This window comes from Panthera leo, chromosome F3, assembly GCF_018350215.1.
Source record: "Panthera leo isolate Ple1 chromosome F3, P.leo_Ple1_pat1.1, whole genome shotgun sequence".
Taxonomy (NCBI): Eukaryota; Metazoa; Chordata; class Mammalia; order Carnivora; family Felidae; genus Panthera; species Panthera leo.
In genome coordinates, this window is record NC_056696.1 from 40090539 (window position 1) to 40112786 (window position 22248).

General features: G+C 54.8%; 1 protein-coding gene across 2 annotated transcripts; it reads right to left on the minus strand.

Annotated features, from left to right (window-relative positions):
- Positions 1-790: 790 nt before the first annotated feature.
- Positions 791-20385, minus strand: TMEM9 (transmembrane protein 9). Of its 2 annotated transcripts, none has more exons than XM_042925802.1 (6): positions 20349-20385; positions 19750-19851; positions 18563-18654; positions 12984-13092; positions 10535-10666; positions 791-1832 (listed from the first exon to the last, which is right to left on the minus strand). In XM_042925802.1, the coding sequence occupies exons 2-6, from the start codon at positions 19813-19815 to the stop codon at positions 1680-1682; spliced, it is 552 nt and encodes a 183-aa protein (XP_042781736.1). In that variant the 5' UTR covers positions 19816-19851; positions 20349-20385; the 3' UTR covers positions 791-1679. The 2 variants fall into 2 exon arrangements, with proteins under 2 accessions (XP_042781736.1, XP_042781735.1); XM_042925801.1 differs by lacking the exon at positions 20349-20385 and adding an exon at positions 20265-20338.
- Between the last annotated feature and the right edge of the window lie 1863 nt (positions 20386-22248).

Consider the following 22248-nt stretch of genomic DNA (forward strand, 5'->3'; position numbering starts at 1 on the left):
CCAAAGTCTCCGCTCTTCCTAGAAGCCCAATTGGTGTGTCACCGCTCCCCTCCCCCCATCCCCTTTATACTAGTATTGGACTCTGAACTTGGGCAAATCTTTGCAAACTGAAATCCGCGCCTCACATTGTTCTCTTAGCTTGCACTTCACCAAGGACCCAGCAGGGGGCTCCACACAAAGCTCCTCAATACAAGTTTGCTGGCCCAACCCAAGGGCAGAAACTTTAATCAGATCCAGCTGGTCCCTCTAGGTGCACCGTTTCTGTCTGGGTCTAGGACACACCCCGCACTGCATGTTCTGGGATGGGACGGAGGGCACCGGGCCAGGCTCTGCGGGATGGCCCCTGGATGGTGCTCAGATTTGTTTCCCCCAGGCAGCTCTGCTTTCCTTGCTGCCCCACACCTCTCTGAAGAGCCGTGGGTTTTCACTAGGGGAAACACACGAGTTTCGAAGTGAGCACTTTTTACTGGTCTGTAAGATACTGACTGACATCAGGACTGTTCAGAGTTGAAGGGGGAATCTCCCCCAAAGAGGAAACACGTAATTTCGAGGTAATTCCCGACGGCCAGTGGATAGAGCTCGTGAGGAGCCTGTCTCCAATCCATCAAGAGCCCTGGGGCTCTGCCCGGACCCCGTGTACCCTGCCACACCGACCAGGACTTTCCAGGCTCTGCTTCTCTCCCTGGACCTATTAAAGGACAATGTTCTCTGTCCCTTCTCTGGGACACAGCATTTATCACATCACTTGTGAAACACTCTTAGCTCTCTAGATCTCTTGAAATCCAGGAAGTGAGAGAAAGAAGACAATTTAATGATGGCTTCCTTGAGGTACAGACAACAGAAGGACAAACGTTTCTCTCCATGCACTGGTACAATGAAATTCAGAGACGAGTGGAAATCCAGGGACAGGAGCTATAGCATTTAGAGCCGCTGCTCAGCCCATGGTCACGTGGTCCCACCAACTGGCTCAGTGCAGACATGGGGAGATGGGGGGACAGCCCGGCCTCCTGAGGTGGGGGGCGAGGGCCCAGGTGGCAGAGTGAGCAAGGTGCATCAGCACCACCGTGCCTTGGGGAAAGAGTGCGGGAGAGTGGGGGTGGGGGCAAGCAGGTGGGTGTGCCCTGAAGACACAGTGCGGCTCAGTGGCATCAGCTGCCCCATCAGAACCATGCTGAGGGCTGGAACCAAGCTGAGCAGGACTGAGGTATTGGAGCTGGGAGGAAGGTGGCCATAAGAACCACAGCAGAAAGGAGAACATGCTGACTGCCTTCCTCCCACACACTGAGTCCTCGATGGCCCAGCTCCATCCTGCGAAGGGTAAGAACATTCCGAGATCTGGAGCTGGAAGGGTGGCCAGGGTGAAGTAAGGAGGTACAGACCGTTCCAATCCTGAGGCCACCTGAGGTGTCTCTGCTCTACTCTGGCCACCACCCCCTCCCCTTAAGCCCAAGATATGAGCAGGCAAACCAGAGATCAGGGACCCCATCACTCTTCCCAGATTCAATCAGCTGACTAGGACTTTCGTAAAAAGAGAGAGGAGAGGGAAGATGGCCACGGGCTTCTAAAGAGAAAACCTGGGGAGGGTGGCACCGAGTGGGGGGAGGGGGCAGTTGGCTCCATCCAGCCCCAGAAGCTGGCGGCCGTGGCCTCTGGTCCTTGACGCAACCTCGTCGGCCCATCTAGCTGAGCATCTTGTGCCGATCGAAGACGGTCTTCCGCTGCTCCTGCACCTGCAGCTTCCACCGCTGCTGGGCGCCTTCCACACGCTCTAGGACTGTGTTTGCTCGAGGGCCTCCAAGGGAGGCAGTGGCGGCTGCCACAGAGCGAGCATCCTGCAGTGGAAGAAAAGGGAGAGATTTGGCACTGTGAGCTGGTGGCAGGGGTTGGGGGTGGGGGTGGTTTCGAAAGCCTGACACAGAAAAAAATGCCCTTAGAGCAATCCCAAAGGTTGAGCTCCCCGCAGACCGGGAGGCTGGACCTCCCCAATGGCTGGGGGTGGCTTGAGGGCCTTGCCTGGTGGTCCATGGGGCCTAGCACAGCACCACAGCCCAGCTGCAGGCTTGGTGTTTGTAGAATGTGTAAGGTAGGGCCTGGGAAAGGGGGCACTCTGGGAGGAAAATGATCTGAGGCCCCGGTCACCACACAGCTATAGCTTGAGTCCTCGGCTGCATCCCACTGGCCTATTTCTTTTACTTTATTTTATTTACTTGTTTATTTTTCAGAGAGAGAGAGAGAGAGAGAGGGCGGGGAGAGGGGCAGAGGGAGACAGCATCTCAAGCAGGCTCCCTGTGTAGCGTGGAGCCCGATGAGGGGCTCGATCCCACAATCCTGGGAGCATGACCTGAGCAGAAATCATGAGTTGGCTGCTCAACCAACGGAGCCACCAAGCGCCCCCACACTGGCCTATTTCTAACCTTCAAGAGGAATACTTCTTCCTGGACTGTTCACCTCATTTGGTCAGCAGAGGCCCTGATGCCGTCTGCTGTTTGTGGATACGTATCGGTGGGCCCCACGGCGGGTACAAGGCTGCAGGACTCCTCCGCCCTGCCAGCCACGGCCCAGGGACGGCGGGAAGGCCCAGGGCTTAGGGCCTCGCTGCCCTGACATGGCAGCATGTGTGCTCCAGTGGGGAGGACGGGCCCACCGAGGCATCTGCACGGGAGCTGCTCTGCCAGGCGCCGGACACCCAGCTTACTCCCCCTGGGAAAGAGGGGTTGCCCCTCACTCAGGGAGTCCGGCAGGGATGGGGATTTGGAGTCGGACCCCAGCACTCCCATTCCAGAGCCTGCTCTGGCCCACTCCCCTTTGACAGGTCAGGTCAGGACGGCTCAGCTCCCCTGGGTGCCCTACTGATCCCCTTCCCCTCTGCTCTCGGAACTGCTCTGTTGTCAAAGGCAGTGGCTCCCCTAATTACCACCTCTGCCTCTGAAGCTCCGGAGCCCATGCATTTCCTGCAGGACCCCAACCTGATCTTTGGGGGGAATTAGAGCCGAGGGCCAGGCCCACACCCCTGTGGGGATTTCCTCCCTCGCTCTCCCTGCCTCTCATCTGCTGCCACACATCTCTTAAGGGATTAGCACACCTCTCTAAGCCCAGAGCCGCCCAGTAAATGCAACTTTGCTTCTAATGCCCCGAGCTGGCACGGCTTCTGTCGCTTCACAGCTGCCAGGCTGGGGAGAAGGGAGGGGTGGTTAGGCAAGGGTAGGGGAGGCACAGAGAGCTGGCAGTTGCAGAGAGGTGGCTGGCCAGGGGTGAGGCTGGGAGGTAATTCGCCATCGCCGCAGAGCTCTCACTGTCTCATGAGGAACACTGCCCTCTGGGAGCCCCAGTCCAGAACCCTGAGGAAGGCCTCCTCAGCCTGGTTAGCTGAGGATCACGGTGACAGCAAGGACCCAGGTGCTGTCAGCATGAGGCGGGGGGCGCATTGAGCCTAGAGTCAGGACTCCTGGGTTCTAGGCCGGGGCTCCGAGGGGCCACCTTCTCCCCGCCTCAGACCCCTAGGGCCCATCTCACAGGCCTCCAAGTGGGAGCTGGGACAGACGGGTGGCCTCAGCCACCTAGCAGCTCTGTGCCCCTGGACAAGTGACTACCTCTCCAAGCTTCAATTTAACGAAGCCAGTCTTTTCAGACTTTTCTGACTGTACTGTCAGCAGGAATTCCATTTAAAAGTTTTACAAGACACTTAGTATGAGGCATTCGGATACTCTCTGCTCTGCTCCGTTTCATTTTTTAAGATGCGGGTCATGACTCAGTACGTTGATTTCGTGGCCTAACAGTTGTGATCCATACTTTGAAAAACACGGTTTAGGATGAGGAGACAGGTAAGGCAAGGTTAAGGAAAACAGTATGTCCAGACTTCTTAGTGTACTGGCCGCCACGGAGTAGGAGCTCAGGAAATGTTTAGTTTCCTTCTTCCTGGACTGCGCAGCTCAGCGGTTAAGAATACTCCGGAATCAAACCAACCTGGCTGTGAGTCTTGGCTCTGACACCTATCGGAATATGACCCTGGGCCAGTCAGCTCATTCTCTGAACCCATTTTCCCATCCATAAGGTGAGGACTGCAAGAGCGGCTTCTTGATGAGGCAAAGAAAGTAAGGCCTTTAGCAGCGCCTGGCAGATAGCAAACGCTCCAATTATTCATGGCAGACCCTAGCTCTACTAGGTGGGAGAGAGGAGGAGAAAGCCGGCAGCCTGCTGCCGGAGGGAGCTGCCTTTGAAAAACCCCCATGGCCCTGTACCACCTTTCAATGCTGTTCCTTCCCCGTTCAGCTGTGCCAGCTGAGGGCTACGGGGGGCCAAGGACAGGGCTCCGTGTGGCACTGTAGGTGACGTGGGCACTGAAGCCCCACTGAGGAAGCTGTTGGCCCACCAGGGCCTGGCTGTTCTGGCTTCAGGGGCCGCAAGGGCTTCTCTCCCCTCCCCCCCTCAGGCCCCCACCTCTAATCATGTCCCTTCTGGGTCCCACAAGGAGTGCCCAGGCGCGAGCTCCAAGGTGTGGGCTGGGATACCCAGGCAGGCTTGGAGGGATGGGGCAGCTCCAGCCCTGCTTCTCCTCGACTGCTCTGCATCTCGGGAGGACGTCTTGAGGAGAGGAAGCCAGAGGAAGCCAAGAGCAGAGCATTAAGGGAACATGCTGAAATTCACCGCATTACCACAGTATCATTTGTTTTCCCTTCATGTAAAGTCTTAACAAACAGCTCCTAAGTGGGGGAAAGCTGCTGCTGAGAGCCTCCGTGTTTCCATTGCTAATAGTCTGATTAAAAGGTATTAAAGACTCCACATCTGTTCTAGAGACGGCCCAGAGCGGGGCCTTACCCTTGCCCGTTCTGCAGGCAGAATGGCAGCTGGAGGAGGAGAACAGCACCATTTCTAGCCCCTTTCCTCCGATCTAGCTCCTTTCCTCTGGGGCTGAGTATCCGGGAACTAAGGGAGGCCAGAGGGCAGCTAGGAGAGGAGGAAGGCACCGGATACTGATAGGACACCAGGAGATGCCCGGTGGGACCAGACTAGCACGACGATGACAAGCATCACTAAGTGCCGTGTGTTCTGCTAAGTACTTTACGTGGATTCTCCCCAGGCTTACAAGACTGGCACATGGGAAACATCACTCCCATCTGCAGATGAGGAAACTGAGGCTATGGGAGATGAATCATTTTGCTACCCAAGGTCACACAGCCATTTTGGTGGCTGAGTTGGGGTTTGAACCATGTCTGCGATTCTCTTATCCCAGCACTCTGCTGGGTCCTTCTTTGGCTGGTTTCTCCTAAGAGGGAGCCAATGTGGAAACCCAAAGAAGCAAGCTACTATCTTTCCACTACATTGGAGGAAGAACAAAGCACCTGTAAAGGCACCCAGAATCAGGCACTTCAAGCCACCCTCCCATCCAGGCCTGGCAGGCCCCAGATACTGGTGCACACAGGCCAGAGCTGACAACCACCATCAAAGTGGCCTAGATGAAGCCCCTCCAGCCCACACAGGAGCACTGGTTCTGAGTCAACACTGGGCTGGGCTGAAGCCTCTCTGATGACAAGAAGATGGAAGAAAAAAGAACCCCCACCTGGAGCTGCGGCCCCTCCACCCTTGTCCCCAGCCCTGGGAGTGGGGGCAGGACCGGCACTCTTGTCACTTACCCAGTCACACAGCTAAGAATGGCCCTGGCGCAAAGCCCTTCAGAAAAGTGACCACACAGCCTCCCTCCGTTTTCCCAGTTTAGCCCAAATCCTTCCTGCTGTCACCTAATCCCACTGCTTCTCTGCTGCAAAGCTCTCCCTGACTCCCACATGCTCCCAGTCACCTTCCTAGGACATGGCATGATGCCATTCCCCCACCCAAAAACCCTGCCTGCTGACTCGGCTCCTCACAGATGAAACACTCGTGGGCACGGCATTCAAGGCCCCCGAGCTGGCTGAGGCGCACACTCCCGGCCTCACCTCCCCTGCGTCCCCCAGCCCTGCGTCCACACCAGTCCAGGCAGCGGCCCCTCATTCTTAAGGATGCACAAACATTTGTCAAACTGGAACACACATGATCCTGATTACATCGCACCCAATCCAGACTGAGAAAACCACACTAAGAGTTCCGGTGTCGTGGCTACTAAGTGGCAGAGTCCGACTCCAACCCCGAGCTGTGGCTCCAAAGCCCTGCTCCCAACGACAGTGCTGGGAGTCCTCTAACAGATGCTCTAGAATCACATACTTTTCTGTCTATCCCCAGAGGAGGTGGGAGGACTGTCCCCGTCAGCGTGTATCTCCAAGTCTGTCAGCTTCCCTGGAGGGAGAGCCCTGAGCACACATGCGGCCCGCCTATCCGTGGACAGAGAGGGAGGCCATCCCAGTGGCCCTGAGCCTTCTCGCCACCCCGGTTCCTTCGTGCCCCCAGCTGCTGCCCTCGTCGTCACCACCATTCTTTGCTTCCCCACACACCCCTCTCATACGGGGGGCCTGGAGCTGCACCCAGCCCCAGTGGGGTGAGATCTCTGAGGACCCCGCAGAGCTCAGGGGCCCATGCTGCAAGAAGCAGAGACACCCAGAGCCTCATGGAAACCCTTATTTCTCTCTTCAAAGAGGGCCAAACCTGTACATCTAAAACAGCTCTGTTTGCTGTTTCTGTCCCAGCAAACATGCTTGCTTCCTCCTTTCAAAGGGTGTCTGAGCCTGGGGATTAAGCCTAATGCTGCCGGAATCCCAGGGGAGGCAGCGCTAAGCAATCAGGGCCCACCGAGGCCTGCCAGCACTTTCAAAGGGAACACGCCAGGCTTTCATCTCCCTCCTCAGGCGCTGGGGCTGTGGCTGTGGGGGAGGCTTCCCTTCCCCTTCCAGACCTCTCGCCCCAGGGCAGGAGAGCTCCTGGCCACAGGAGTTGGGGGAATGGGGACAAGGGCCCCCAAACCTGGGAAGCGATCCAATTCCTAGACCCATCTCTGACTGGGTCCCAGACTCAAGGTGGGAGGTGGGGTGGGGGCACCAGAGCCTGGACAGTTTCCTCCTCAAGGTCACTGAGTTGTACGGGCCCAGGAGAACTTTCAAAGAACTGAGAGGTCCTATTCCAACTTTCTTCCTTACAGGGTGAAAGCTAAATCCTTTACCCCGGGGGAGACCCCGTCCTTCTCGCTTCCTTAAGGGAAACATTCTCCAGACCATCAATGAACCCAGAGACACACAGCCTCAGCCCTGGCTCTGCTGCTGCTCAGCCAGGTGGCCTTGGGGCCTGCTCTCCTTGCCCCCAAGCCCACCCCACCCCCCTTTCCCCAAGTGCACTGAGAGAGGTGGGTCAGCACAGTATCCCTCAACACCGAGACTAGGGGCACTGGGTCTCTGGAGAGATGAAACCTTTGGGCACTACTGACCCCAGTGTCCCTACAGCAGCTGAGCTATCAGTGTCCCATCCATCCTCTGAGCTGGCTCTGAAGAGTCCCCCGCCAGGAAGCCTTCCTTCCCAGACTAACAGGAAAAAAAGGGTAAGTGCCCAGCCCCCAGTCTAATAAAGGGCTTCCCAGAGCACCCAGCTTTCTGACTGCCCATCTCCTAAAACCTGGTCTCACCAACTGCCTTCATGGTCCCTGCTCATTCCTTTGGTTGGGGCTGGGTCTTGGGACATAAACCCCTGAGGGCAGACATGATGTCTACAAATCTACACAGCGCCACCTGCAGGATTCTTGAGTCCAGAGGAAAGAAGAGACGGCCATGTCCATGGGAGAAAAATGGTGCTGCTGAACCCCCAGGAGGGATGACCTAGGAACACCTAAGTTGGGGACACCATACAGAATCACAAGGTGAGGGGATGGGGAGCCAGGCCGAGTACTGGGACTAGGGGACAATCCATGCTAAGAGTGCTACAACGGGGGGACAGACCCCACTCACGGCTGCCTAAAGGTGTTCCTTTAACCACCCTCCGGGTAACCCAGGAGCTGCACCCTGCCCCACCCTCCACATCTGTGCAGAGCTGGCTGGGTCACGGTATCAGAGACTGAACACCTTTTATTACCTTCTAGAACCTTGGGGTAGGAGGTGAGGGTGTCATCCCACCTCTCTCTACCAAGGCAGAAATCCCCTCCACGGTGTGGAGTCTGGGCTCGCCGGCTTCCGCTTGAGGGCTGCCTAAGGCACCCCACTGCCCTTGCAGGCACCCACGATACATGGCTGGACAGCACCCCCTCGTAGGCCAATCCTCCTTCCTACTCAGCCAAAATCTGCACCCAGGGGACGTCTTCCCTTGGATTCAGGATCTGCTCCAGTGGATTCAGGATCTGCTCTCAGGAACTGGATGACCAAATCTAACCCCTCCACTCTCCCTACAGCCCCCTCATACAAACAGAGGCAGCTGTGACTTAAGACTCCAAGTGGGGAGCGTCCCAGGTCTCCTGGGGGAGAGGGGCCTGCGCCCAGACCCAGGGATGGCAGGCTGCCCTCCCCTCTGGCACCACATCCAGGATGGCAGGAGACACAACAAGGCCATGCCCGAGAGCCACACATTCCAGAGAAATCGCGGTGCGGACTGGGTAATCACGGGGCTGCATCTCTCAATTACTCCCCCAGCCAGGACTGCAATTACCACATTACCCCTAATCGCCGAGTGTTTATTAGCAACGCTCCTCCCCATCAGAGCTGCTATTACTGCACATTAATAACCGGGTAGGCACACAAGGTTTCCTCTTGAACACAGACCACCCAGCCGCCAGTGCCACCAGCTCCCAGGCCCCAGCTCCGAGGGGCGAGGCTCAGCCTCTCTGTTCCCCCTTTGGCCAAACGCATGTCGGCAGGAGGCTGGGGGCACACTGGGGATGGTCCAGGCACACACCCAAGAGAAGCAACAGGGCCCATGGGATGGCCAGGCCTCCCTCCTTTCCTGGCCTCGTCTTCCTGCTCGTGCTGGCTCAGACCCACAATGGCTGCACACTGAGGTCTGAGCCCTGGACCCTCTTGGTGGGGGACCCGCCCCTGCCCACCTCCGATCCAGTGCCTGAAATGTTCTAAATTCTGACTGCCTGGTGGCAGTTAGCCGATGCCTGGTGATTTCTCGTGACTCCAAACGCACTCGCTTACGAGGGAGCCCACCCGACACGTTATCAGCGGTGTCATCTGCAAGAAGATTCCTTCTTAGATCTCATGAAATCTCCCTCTCGTGACTCCCAACTGTGGGTCCGCGTACCCCTGGCTTTACCTGGGCGAAGCAAAGCCCTCTTCTGAAGACGTGCTATCCGAAGGCCGCTGTCACGTATCTCCTTGAGTCTGGCTTGTTTGGTTTTTTTTTAAGCTAAACATCTCCCGGTTGCTTCAACTTACCCTCCCAGGACATGGCTGAGATACTTCGCCCCTAGAAGCCCCTTTGTGCCTGCGCTGGTTCACTCACTCCTTCCCTCACTCTGGGGATAAACAGTATCTCCCAGCAGCCGGAGCCACCAAGTACAGAGCTAACGGACCGGTCTGTGCTTCCACAACTTCTCAGAGCGCGTCCCTCAGGGTAGAGAGTGGCAGTGAGACCTGCCCTGCCTTCGGATGCCACTGCTCTGAGGCTGTCGTGGTGGCTGTATGATCCCATAGAGGGGGAGCTCTGGGCGCGCGGGGCGAGGAGCCTCCCTCGGGCGGCGTGCTGGCTCATCACACCCCTGCCCAGGCCCGGCTACACACGCACCACTTCTCACTTTTTTTTTTTTCCTGCAGCCGTCCTCTGCCCCGCACAGGGCTTCCTCTGCAGGGCGCCCCTAACCCCTCAGCATGGGGACAGATACAGGAGGGCAAGAGTGGCTGCTGGCCATGCCGGGCCTGACCTGAGGGGTCTGCAGGCTGCCTGGTGCCAGTGGTCCCCCATCTCCTTTATCTAATGACGTTGAAACTCCTGAGCCTGATATTTGAGGCCAACAATAACCTGGCCTAAACCTACTGGCCAGCTCTATTTGCCACTATTCCTCCTGCCTACCTTACCCTCGGAACGCTCCAAATTCCTCAAGCACACACAGTGATTTCCCACCTCAGCACCGCTACCTACTTTACTCCTCACTGGCTCTCAAAATCCTACTTTCCTCTCGAGGCGCCCAGGTTGTGTTTTGCATCGAGCAGGTGCTCCGCAGAGGACTACAGAATGACTAAAGGACAAACCTGCCACCTCCAAGTCTGCCAAAGCTTGACACCAGGGTCTGAGCAACCGGTGTCACGTGTTGTGTTCACGTGTGACCGGCCCTGGCTGGCCCACTCCCCCTCGGCCTAGAAAGGCAGGGTACCAGGAACATACGGCTCCCCCCGCCGATGCCCTGAGGCTGCCTGATGCCAGACATCGGGAGAAGTGTAGGGCCACCTCGCGCTTCATCTGGAAGTGCAAAGGGCAGTCCCCTGCCGAGGAAAACTCTAGAGTCAGGGCGACGTGTGGGACACTGAACACAAGAGCGAACTGGAGTATGGGGGGTGGGGGACACGGATCCTCAACGAGGCCTCTGTAATGCTATTCTGGTTCTGCCCCGGGGACTCGCATGCCGGGGGCCCAGGACCCCACGTGTGGGCAGAGGTACTGGCAGGGCCCTGGCGCCCAGAACCCCGGTTACCTCGTTCTCCTCCTCATTGTGCAGCTGTTCGGTGTATGCATCCGGCTTTCGAATGAGAGGATCCACCAGCATCAGGAAGGCCATGTAGAGCAAGAGGGCCCCCACCACTGACAGGTAGATGACAATGGTAACCTGAGGGAAAGAGCCAGCTTGTCCTGTGAGCATCCTGGGCCAGGAGGGCAAATCGTGTCCATTCCCGTGCTGTGCATATTTGATGGCGCAGCTGCCTCAACTTCCACACTGGGGAAGGGCGAGGACACTGGGGGCTTGGAGGGCAAGAGGGAAGGGAATGTGCCCTATTCCACATGTGTACCAGCTCTGCCCTAAAACTGAGGGGACCCCCCAAGAATGGCGGACATAAAAACAACAGATAATGAAGGAAGACATCTGGATTCTGACACCCCAAGATGCTCCCAGGGGTGGGGATCGGGGAAACAGGGCTACCGGGATATCTCTAAGAAAGGGTGGAAAGCAATCGGACACTAAGAGCAAGGAAGAACCGGCTGGTGAAGAGGCCTGAAGGCAGAGGCCGAGCACCTGGGCACGAGGGCTCACTCCCCCCGCCAACGGGATGGACAGGTGCGAAGCTGCGGTCCTGAGAGGGCACGCCAACAGGTGGAGGGGGACAGACCGGCAAGGTGTGCACTGGAGGCTGGAGGCTGGAGGCTACGTCTCCCCCTCCCGGCGGTCACCCCGGGAGTAATTTCTGTAATTTCTGTTTTACAGAAGATAGATTCAGTGAGGCCAATTCAAGGTTTCCAGTGTGATACTCTGGGCATTTAAGACAGGATTCTCCAAGACACTTAGCAGCTTCAGTCCCTGTAATGGCATTACTAATACACCTCAGTTACTGGGACTACAGAAGCACCTTTGCTTGTGTCCAAATGCCCCCTGGGCGGCTGCCATCACCTGAGAACCGTGAGGCTAAACCGCTCAGCCTAGGTGCCAAGGCTAGCAAGTGGGAGAGATGTAACTTGAACTCAGATTTACTGATTGTCTCAAATGCTTTCCTACTTCCACAATGCCTGGCCATCACTGGCCTCTGAACCCAGCCTTGACCCTAAATGGACTGCGAGGAGGGATAAAAGGAAGAAAGAAACCTTGGGACTTTCAAGTCAAAGCTCAGCTCAAAGGTCAAGTTCAACTGGACCAACTTCCTCCCTGACTGGGGCATCAGCGTTCATGCCTCTTTAAACAGGGCAAATGATCAGACCTCTTGCCTGTACCCCAGGAAGGGGAAGGGGAGTGGAGACTGAGTCTCTAATAGGCTAAAGCTGGGGGGAGGGGGAGGCTCCTTGGGAGGAGGACTGGAGGGAAATTTGAGGGATTAGGAAGTGTGTCTGATGAGGTCCCCATATCGGGAAGTCCCTTTCTGCCAAACAGGGACAGGGGACACTTGGGTCAGAATTCAGTCTCAGCCACCTGGTCCCCAGAGGGTGGGGCCCCAGAGCACGTTCAGAGCAGGAGAAAGATGCTCCAGGAGTGGCTGGGTCAGGCGGAGGATAAAAGGAGTGACAGACATAGGGGATAGGCAGCTGCTTTCCATGAGAAAGGCGAGAACACAGAGGACTGCAGGGCAGGGAAGGTGCTGCCAGCTCCCTGGTCTGGGAGGACAGCAGTGAGCATCGCCTCCCCTCCTGAGCCTCAAAAGGAGAAACCTGGACGAGGCAGTGTCGTTAAATTCCCAAATTCCTTTCTCGAGGCTATTTCTAGACTCTCCACAGAACCAGGTTCTCCACAGAACCTGGCCAGGAAGGGCTTAAGTTAGAAATCGGTAGACAGGGTCTGGCTCAGGTGTTGGAACACAGACTAGGAGTCCCGGGGGGGCTGTGGGTGGACGAGACCTTGCTAGCGTGAGCCGTGGTCCTGTTGCGTCCGCCTCAGGCAGAGGAAAGAACAAGGCCCCCGTCCTCACTCGCTACGGGAGTGGTCGTGTCTACCACTTCTCTCCTGAATTCAACCAACAGCCTAGGAGAACGAGGGTCAGGGCTGAAGCCCCTCCTGCCCAGCTGCCCCACACAGACACCTCACCCTTGTCCACAGCTCTTGGGAGCTTTTCAGGACTCTGAGGAGTTCGGTAGACTGGATGTTCCAGGAGGGCGGGCTTACTGCTCTATTAGCAGCATCCTACGCGGTGCCCAGAACATAAAAGGCACCTGAAGGAGGCTCCCTGAAGGAATGGGAGAGAGGAAGGGAAAGACTGGAAAGAAAAGAGTGACACTGAACACCTCTCCCAGGTTCCCAGCGCCCCCGTGTAATGGGAGCCACTGGACAGAGGTCAGAGGAAAAAGCTGGCTCCAAGAAGGTGTGGGGAGCGGGCCCCTGCATCTGTGACCAGGCCAACCCAGAAGCCGGTCCCACAGTCACTTGGGATGCTCAGAATACAGCCAGAGATAGTGAGTGCCGGGCAGCCGGGGATTGGGGTGGGGGGGCCCGAGAGCCGGGCTACCTTGATGGTGGTGGTGCTGCGTTCCTCATACTTGCACTCGCACAGCAGACAGTAGGCCTCCACGTCATGGCCGGGCACCGGCATGGGCTCCACCACGTGCAGGCAGTTGCTGCAACGGAGACAGACAGGGCGGTGGGAGCAGGGCCACAGGAAGCGGGCAGCCTGGGAGGGGAGGGGCTGGGCAAAGGTGAGGGTGTTCCCAGGGAGTATGGAGTTTATAAAGGGTCAGGCTGGCGCCAGCCCCCTTCCCCAACTCAGAGCCTCACAGCACCTGGCCACTGGCCATCCGAACCAGCTCTCCAAAGTGCCTACAGGGCTGGCACAAAAAACGCTAACGTTCCCCAAACTTCTACCCTTAGCTGCCCTCGTGTCTCCTGCTATGGTTCCCCTGCTGGGGCTTATCCATTCCAAAGATTTTCAACTCCGAGCTGGTGAGGCCTAGACTGGTATCTTAGACTAGAATCTCTTAGTCAGGACCGCCCCGGGGCCCTCCTACGTCCAGCTGCCCACTGGATTCACCATAGGAGCACCCCACAGGGTCCGCAAACTCTACGTCCACCCCTCCGCCCCTCTGCCCCAACCCCCCAGTCCCGGGGTCTGTGTTCCAAACGGCAGAAAGCACCCCTACTGTCCACTCCACTGACCAAGTCAAAACCTGGCAATCACCTTGACACTGCCTTTTCCTCTCACCTATGAATCCACCAAAAGCCAGTGATTTTATCCCCTTAGACATTTCTAAGACCCACCTTCTCTATTGTCTCCCACTGCTGTGTCTCAGATGAAGTTCTCATCATTCTTGCTTCGGGCAAATGACCCAGCCTCCCCACTGCTCTCCTGTTCTTGTTGGCCCTGTGCCAATACTACCTGCACCTGGCAGCCGAGTGGTGTTACCAAAATGAAACTCTGGTCATGTCACCCCCAGCTTAAAGCCTAAAGCTGGTTCAATGTCTCCACCCAGCCTCTAGGGTGAGGACGAACTGAGCTGTTGCCCCTCGGCTTCCTACTGATCCACCTGATTCCAGGGCTGCCTACCTGTCCAGTTCCATCCCCTGCCTCCCCTCAACCTGCTCCCCATCCTCCTCCAGCTATGCTGATCTTCTGGACTCTTCTCTGAATGAGCCATGCTCCCTTCCTTGATACATCTCCCGCCCTCTGCCAGGAATACATGGCTTTGCCACCTTCCCTTTCCATGCTCTGAATCCTACACATTCTTGAAGATCCAGCTCAAAGACCTGACCTCTCCCTCTGCTCATCTCTATCACAGCACTGACCACACTGTACTGTGATCTCACCTTTATTTGTACAGTCGCCCCCAGGAGATGTTGAGTTCCTTGAGGACAGAGGCCATCCCCAGCACCTTGGCAGAGCTGCGCTCAGTGAACAAGTGACTGCCAAATGAATCCCATGTTCTAACAGTATGCCCACTTAGCCCACCTTTCCCTAACAGGGCTCTCGCAGAAGGTGAGCCAAAGATCACAGGCCCATTTGAAAAGGTGGCGGGTTCAGGAAGGCAAAGTGGCATCTCCACCACGATGAGGTCAGGACCCAAACCCTGATCCTTGGCTCATCTTTACATCTGACCCTCAGCTTCAGTGGGGCCTGTGCTCAGCTCTTTATCTGGGTCTCTCGATCAGCCCCAGCCCTTCAGATCGGCAGGTTTTCAACAAGTATGGTTCACAGACCACAGTAAGCCAATGACCTAGAGGATGCGCCTTTATCACTACCACCAGGAAAGGTCAAACACACCCTCAGAGGTTCACGGAGGCGAACCAGGCATCACACTGCCATGGATCGCCAGGTCTGAGCTGTCCTGGCTGTGCCGCTGAGTGTCTGGGGCCCTGGGCCTATTTTCTCCTCTCTGAGATGCAGGGGTTGTACCAGATGACCTTTAAGGCCCTTCCTGGTCTAACAGGAAGCCTGCAAGAGTCACGCATAGCTCTCTGAAAACAACCAGGCCTGTGCTGAGCTATCCAGGGTCCTTTTAGACTCAGGCTGGGTTTTTGGCAGAGGCATCAAAGACGTGTGACGTGAAGATCAAGTGTTGACATAAAAATGAGATGTCCTCTAAAATCCTCTGATCCCCTTAAAAATCTGGCCCGCAGCATATGTGATTTCATCTAAACCTCCGACGATTCCAGTTTCACCACTGGGTAGCAACTTCACCACATCACTCCTAGCTGCACGAAGGGGTCCTCTTCTACCGTAACTAAATGCATCATTTCCAGACCCCGCACACTGCCAGTTCTGGGGGCTGATGGGCAAGGCCAGGTTCACGCACAACACTTGGTCATCACTGCTGGGACCTTCTCTTTTCCAGGAAGTCCCTGCAAGCCTCCTGAGGACCAGATGCCTCCTTTCCGAGCCACACGGGGTCGTGGTTTAGAAGGTCACGCCAGTGTTGCAGGAGGATATGTGGACTACCCCCAAGGCCAAGGTGGAGTGTCAGGGGGAGCTGGGAGGGGCCAACCCAGGTTCTTCAAATTGGAATGCTATTACAGGAACAGGCTGTTTCTAGAAGGGTTAGGGCAACAGTAAACGAAAAGCTGTAATCTTTCTGCTGGCTCTGGCCCTCCTGAGAGTCAGTGAAACCCTAAACATGATCCTGCTCTCTAAGGCTTTCCTTTACCTTTTTGGGGATCAGTGCTATCAAATGACTCCAAGGACTGGCCAGAGGACATTAAGGGGAGAGGTCTACAAAGATAAGCTGGGTTTAATTCTCTGCTCTTCTCTGCATTCTGTGATGGCAGGTAATTTATTTACCCTTTCTGGGTCTCGGTTTCCTCATTTATAAGTGGAGGCTGAACTCCATCGGTGTCTTTCAAGCTGTGCTCTCTTAGAACCATGCAAGAACCACTGTGCAAGGAGGTGGGCTGAGGGAGGGGCTGAGGGACGGGTCCCTCTCAGCACCGGTTCTGATTTTGTTTTGTACGTTGTGTTTCCAAAACAGATTCTGTCGATAGAAAGGTTCAGTTTGTATAAGTCTGAAAGACAGTGAACTAGCCAACCTGTTTGGTTCCTTCCTACTCTGGGATGGCCTCTAATACATTATCTCCTCGGCAGGCCCACCAACACAGCAACATTGTTAGGGTTTCTGCCCTTCTACAGGCATGTGGTTATGAACTACCAGCACTAGATGGCAGGATACCAGCACCGCAGGAACATAAATGCCATTAAATGTGAGGACTGCGGCTCAGGCAGTTCTGGCTTCACTCTGCACCACAAAGGAGGGTGCAAGTATTGCCCCGTGACAGCACAGTGACAAGGTGGCAGAGACTTGAAGACACAACTGGACTCCTCTGGTCCTAGCACGGAGACCCTAAGACCACATGTCAAGCCCCATCCCATTACTAAGGGAGTGTCACCAGTGTCGCTGGGTCCTAGAATCTGTCCAGCCTCGGTTTCCACCTACCACCCTAATGGAACTGTCTCGAAGTTCTCCATTAAGATTGTTCATTAGGCAGTCCCTTAATTCTGATTTCTAAGGAGAAGATAAACTACAGCCTGAGAGGTCCAGACAAGACTCGTTTCTCTGTGGGCATCCACACTTGGGCTTTCAGACCATAGTATAACCCCAGGGCGGAGACATTGCTAATAAAATCTGCTGTTGCCTGTGGGATGTAGTCTTATTACCTGCTGTGGGGCTCTGACAGTCTATCAGATCATTTCCTGATGTTATTTGAGCTATAACCCCAACATACAAGGAGGTCACAGGGGCTCCTCCCAGGACTTCATGTCTCAGGGCTTTGTCACTCCATCAGGACAGGCAAAACCAGAGGGAAACAGTCTACCTATGTTGTGGGAGGAGCTCAAGTTTTCTGGGGCTTGGTGTAAGTCTGACGATTATCTATGTGGCCTCTAATAACGCATGACAATATATATTAATATTAGCTAACATTTATACAGCACTTACTATGTGCCAGGCATTATCTAAGTGCTTTACTTACACAGGTAAGTACAAGCACATATACCACACACACACACACACACACACACACACACACACACACACATTTAATACTCAAAATACTGCCGCCCATCTTACAGATGAGGAAACTGAAGTACATTGGAGAGGAAGTAACTTGTCACAGAATGAGCAAATGGCAGACCCAGAGTGAGGGCAAGGCAAGCCAGATCCCCAGCCTGTGCATCTAACTAGACAGCCTCTCGGAAAATCACTCAGACTATCTCAGAACTGGGTAAATTCAAAATTCCCAAATGCTTCTCCGAACAAACTGCCTCACGATCACCTACGGAACTTTAAGAAAATGTTACCCCTGCCTTCCTGCTCCTAATACTTACGGAATCGAAATCTTAGGGGGGAGGAGATCTAATGTAGGGCATGGTGACTATCGTTAACGATACTGTATTATACACTTGAAAACTGTGGAGAGAGTAGATCTTAAATGTCCTGACCACAGACACAAAAGGTAATTATGTGAGGAGACGGAGGTGTTAATTTACCTTACTGTGGCAATCATTTCATAGTATGTATATCAAACCACCAGGCTATACACCTTAAACTTACACAAAGTTCTACGTCTAACGTATCTCAATAAAGCTGGGGAGAAAAAAAACAACAAAATCCAAAATCTTGGGGGGCAGAAGGTGCTGGCAATCTGTATTTTCTCAAAGCCCACCTGATGATATTGCCGTACAACCAAGCAGGCGCACTGACCTGGACATCCCCTCCCCATGATGTGAATCCCTTCTAACAGCGCCCTTAGCAAAGAATCACCCCATCTGTGCTCAGATCCCTCCAAGGATGGGGCTTCCCAGCTCCTAAAACAGTCTGGATTAGAAATGTTTCCTCAGCTCACACTTAAATCTGTTTCCCTGAAGCTTTCCTTAAAGTTGTTTCTACTGGCTCCAATTCTACACCAAAAACCACATGGAACATAACCGATTCCCATTCCCATGTGCCCCACCTCCCATAGCATGCCAGCCCTGCTCCTGGTCTTTGTCAGTCACCAGATGTCCCCAAACCCTCCCCTCGTTGAGCCTCCCTTAAATCACTCCTTCTAGGACAATGTGTTGAAACTTCCTTTAATCAAGCTGGTCTCCTTTCTCTGAATTTGTGCTTCTTCATTTCTTTTTTAACGTGAAGCATCTAGAAATGAATTCAGGACTCCAGGAGTATAATTTAAAATTCCCCTTTGGATTTTAGACTCTGCAGTTATAAAAAGGGAACGCTACCTATCTCGCCTACCTCACAAGGTGTTAATGACACTGGTACAGAATAACACAGAGCTTTGCGAAAGTACACAAAAGATCCCACAGTATGCGGGCATACTAACAACCTCTCCCAATTTCTCTGCCACCATTTTGCATATATGAATAAACACCCAAACCAAAGCAAAATAACAACATCCACTTCTCTGACCAGGAACCCCTCAGCTAGAATTCAAGGCACCTAGGCCCTGTTCCCAATTGGCTGTGTGACCATGGACAAAACAGTGCTTTGTACACTGTCCATAGGAATGAGAGAGCAAGCTTATCCTCCAGGGGTCCAAGAATCCCAGGAAACACTTGTAACTTCAACTGGTTGAAGCAGCCATGAGCCAGCCTGTACAGTGCCTTACCAGTCCTTCTGTGACACATTCTGGTTGTAAATGTGCCCACTGATGTTTCTATATGGTGGACAGATGCATTTGCAACGGATATCTTCAGAGCTCTGGAAGAAAAAGCATATCGGGTAGACAGGGCCCATGGGTTCAGGTTCTAGCAAAGACTTTCAACTTTCATTTCCCTGTTCTATATATGAATGCTCTGACCTTTCCCATCCCCAAGTTCAGCAAGGAATGGCTTCTGCAGGAAGGATGCTAATATCACAGGATCCTCAAGACGTAAACCGTCCAGGTGGCAAACGAGACCCCCAGAGAGCTGCCGAGGGCTGTCATTCCCTAGTAGGGTGCTTTGGAGTAGGGATGTGTGTGGCAAGCAAAGTGACAGTCCTCTACTCTGGGCCCCACATCTGCTGTGTGCACCTCTGTCCAGCAATCTTGATGGTGAGACCCTTTCTCCCCACCCCTCCATCGTCCCATCTCCAACTTCCCAGGTTAGGATGAGGGCAGAAGTAAACAAGAGAAAGAGGGTCATTTCTGTGGGAATACCCAAGCAACCCCTTAGAAAGTTCTTCCTCTCTGAAATGGGTAAGAAACAACACCACAAATATTTTCATTCCAATCAGGAATTCCCCAGGGAGACTGCAAGCAAACCCTCTGACTCCACCTTACTTAAAGCCTTGGGGATCTTCAAATTTTCAAATACCACAGAGCTGCCCAGCTCCGGGCAATATGCCCCTGAAAAAAAATGGCAATTTCTCCAGAGTCCCAGTGCTTAGGGTGGGTTAGGCTGGTCACCCTTGGCAACAGAAACTTCCAACTGTGTAGGACTTCACACTTAAAGAGCATTTCTACTCACTGTATTACTTGATTCTCCTTCAGCAGAGTAGTGGATATTATAACCATAGTTATTTTAACCCAGGAGCAAAGGAAGGTATGGGGAACTTAGATAATTCCTTCAAACACAAACTCCCTTGCTGGAATCCTACCTCGGTTTCCATCTGGTCCAGAACCTATGTTCTGTGCACCACCCCACTCCTCTCACTCCACCCTTCCCGACGCCTGCAGTTCTGCGCCTGCAAGTCCCAAAAGTATGGCCCATAAATGAGTGAGAGGGGCAGGGCGGAACAGCAGCTACCCCTGGGGAAGCCCTGTCCGCAGGGAGGGTGGTCGTGCAAGAGGTGCTGCTGTCTCACCTCCCTCACCTTGTTGGCTTGAGCTGGGGGCACCAGCAAGCACCCGACCACGGCCACCAAACATAGGAGCTTCATGCTTGGCAGGCTGGGGGTGCCAACCAGACCGGACACCTGCATAAGAGATATGAAGTCGGGCAAGGAAAGGTGACCACACCACTGTCGGCACTCTCGGCCCCTTGTCCGTCTAGCCGGGACGTGGGAATGGGGTTGGGGGCTGGGCTCAGCATTCCAGGGCCTCCTAAAACGCTGTAGCTAAATGCTGCCTTCCCTCTCCCCCAAGTCTCCGGCTCTCGACTGCCCACCCGGAGCGCCCAGAATAGAGGCCTCTCGGGGACACGGCCGCAGGGGGCCTCGAGTCCCGAGGAGCAGGCCACGCTCCGTGCTCTGACCCTCGCATTCCGTTCCACCGCCCTCCGCCATCTCTGCCTCCGCCCGCCCGGCAGCTCCTCCCCGCTCAAGGCCCGACGAAAACTTTGGGTGCAGAGGCTGGAAGACCTGATCCGACCTCCAAGGCCAGTGCCCACCTAATCTAGGGGTCTTGGGCCGTCCCCGAATCCCCAGGTGCCCCCACGACCCCTGTCCCCTCCCCCAACGCGCCGTCCGCTAACCTGCGAGCCCCGCCGCTGCTGCAGAAGACCCGGCCGGTCCCGCCCCCTCCCGGCCGCTATTGGCTGCCGGAGCAGTCTCTCAGCCCAACCTCGCTATCGCCAAGGTAACAAGACCCACCTTCGCCTGGGCTTAGAGGCTCCGGCGCAAGGGAGAGGAAGGCATTTCTCAAACCCGACCAAACAAGAAAAGGGAGCGTCAGTCAGTCTTCCAGGCCAAAACGTGGAAGGGTCTTGCCTTTGTGGGGCCTGTAAAACTACCATTGTAGTGCTTGGCCCCTCCTTGTATTATAAAAGGCGGAGGATCGGAGAGGGACTAAGCTTGTTTCACCTTGTTGTTTTGAAGAGAAAGCACTTTATACACAATAAGCTAGTAACAACAATAACCTTAAAAATCCAATAAAGGGCTTTGTCCTCGCTCACAATCTGGAAATGTTATTTAGGGATCCATGTCTTTGCTGCATAAGACTTTGCCAGACCCCAGCTCTACTCTTCCCTCCACCCTCCTCCCTGAGGAGGAGGAAACCAGGGGTGGCAATGAAGTGGAGGACTGGGCCTGTGAGGCGTGTGCCCGGCCACCGGTTACCTGGTCTCACTGCCCCGAGTACCGGTTCTGGACCTGGCAGACTGGGGCAAGATGTGCAAGGCCAGCATGGGGAGTGGGGAGTGGAGGGTTGGGGACGAGAGAGGGAAATCTGGGCTGCTGGGGGGCAGAAGTGAACTTCTTGCCAGCTGTGAAGGAAAGAGAAGCCATCTGAGCCTGGGGTACCAGGCCCAGAGTGAGGACACCGAGGCTCTGGCCCTGGCTTTGCCACTAAGCAGCTATGTTACCCTGGGAAAAACCACCTCCCCTCTCCGAGCCTCAGTGTCTTTATCTGTAAAATTATTTGGTTGGATACTAAGGTCCCTTTCAGCTTTGAAATTTTGGGGATTTCAGGGAGTGGCTTGATGTGGCCCGCTCTTGATGTTGGTGGCTGGAATCAGCATATGGGCTGGGTGTGGGCACAATTAAGCCCCTCACAGGCACACTAGACGCCTTGTGTGGAGGTAGTTGGGTTTATGTTTCTTTACCGGACTCATGTCTTATGCCTTTTTAAATCCTCACCACCCGGTAGACTATCCTACCCTTGGTGGGTGCTCAGGAAATGTTTGCTCAACTGAACTGGGTAGTATTCAATTAAACCTCATTGGACAGCAGGCAGGAGGCACAATGGTGTGACACAAAATCATAGCTCAGGGACTAGGGAAGGAATCCTGGTTCCTCCTGTCGTAGATGTGAGGGTTTGGGTGGTTGGCTTATCCTTTAGGAGAGCTCTGGTTTCCATATCCATAAAATGGGGCCAATATTACCTACTTTTCAGGGTTATTGTGAGAGTATAATGGATCCTTATGTGCAAAGCACCAGGGGCAGGCTAGCACAAAGCAGGGGAGGGATCTATAAATGGAGATGTTAGCTCATTCTGGGGGTCAGAATGGCTGCTTGGGTGACTAAGCTGGGGCAGAGAAAGCATGCCTGCCACATGGGGGCAGAAGGGACAGTTCAGGCACGGGAAAAATACCCTCCTTCTCCCAATTCATCTCTTATATGGAGGTGGGGAACTTCACAGGGACAAAAGCAATTGGGCTGAGTCCCAGTCACCTCCAAGGCATGCCCCTCTGACACCCAACACTAAAGGTGCCCAATGCTGAATTCACCATCTTGTTCATCTGATGGAAGCCAGGCCTCCATCCTGCTGCTTTTCTCAGGCCCCAGACTGTGGTGTCAAATTATCCTTGTCTCGGGGCGCCTGGGCGGCTCCGTCGGTTAAGGGGCCAACTTCAGCTCTGGTCATGATCTCGCGGTCCCTGAGTTTGAGCCCCGCGTCGGGCTCTGTGCTGACAGCTCAGAGCTTGGAGCTTTGTT

Excerpts from the sequence above, each read along its gene's own strand:
- TMEM9 (XM_042925802.1), bottom strand. The coding sequence starts at position 19,815 with ATGAAGCTCCTATGTTTGGTGGCCGTGGTCGGGTGCTTGCTGGTGCCC. Across the intron at positions 18,655-19,749 it reads CCCCAGCTCAAGCCAACAAG|AGCTCTGAAGATATCCGTTG; the intron begins GTGAGGGAGGTG and ends TTTTTCTTCCAG. Across the intron at positions 1,833-10,534 it reads ACAATGAGGAGGAGAACGAG|GATGCTCGCTCTGTGGCAGC; the intron begins GTAACCGGGGTT and ends CTTCCACTGCAG.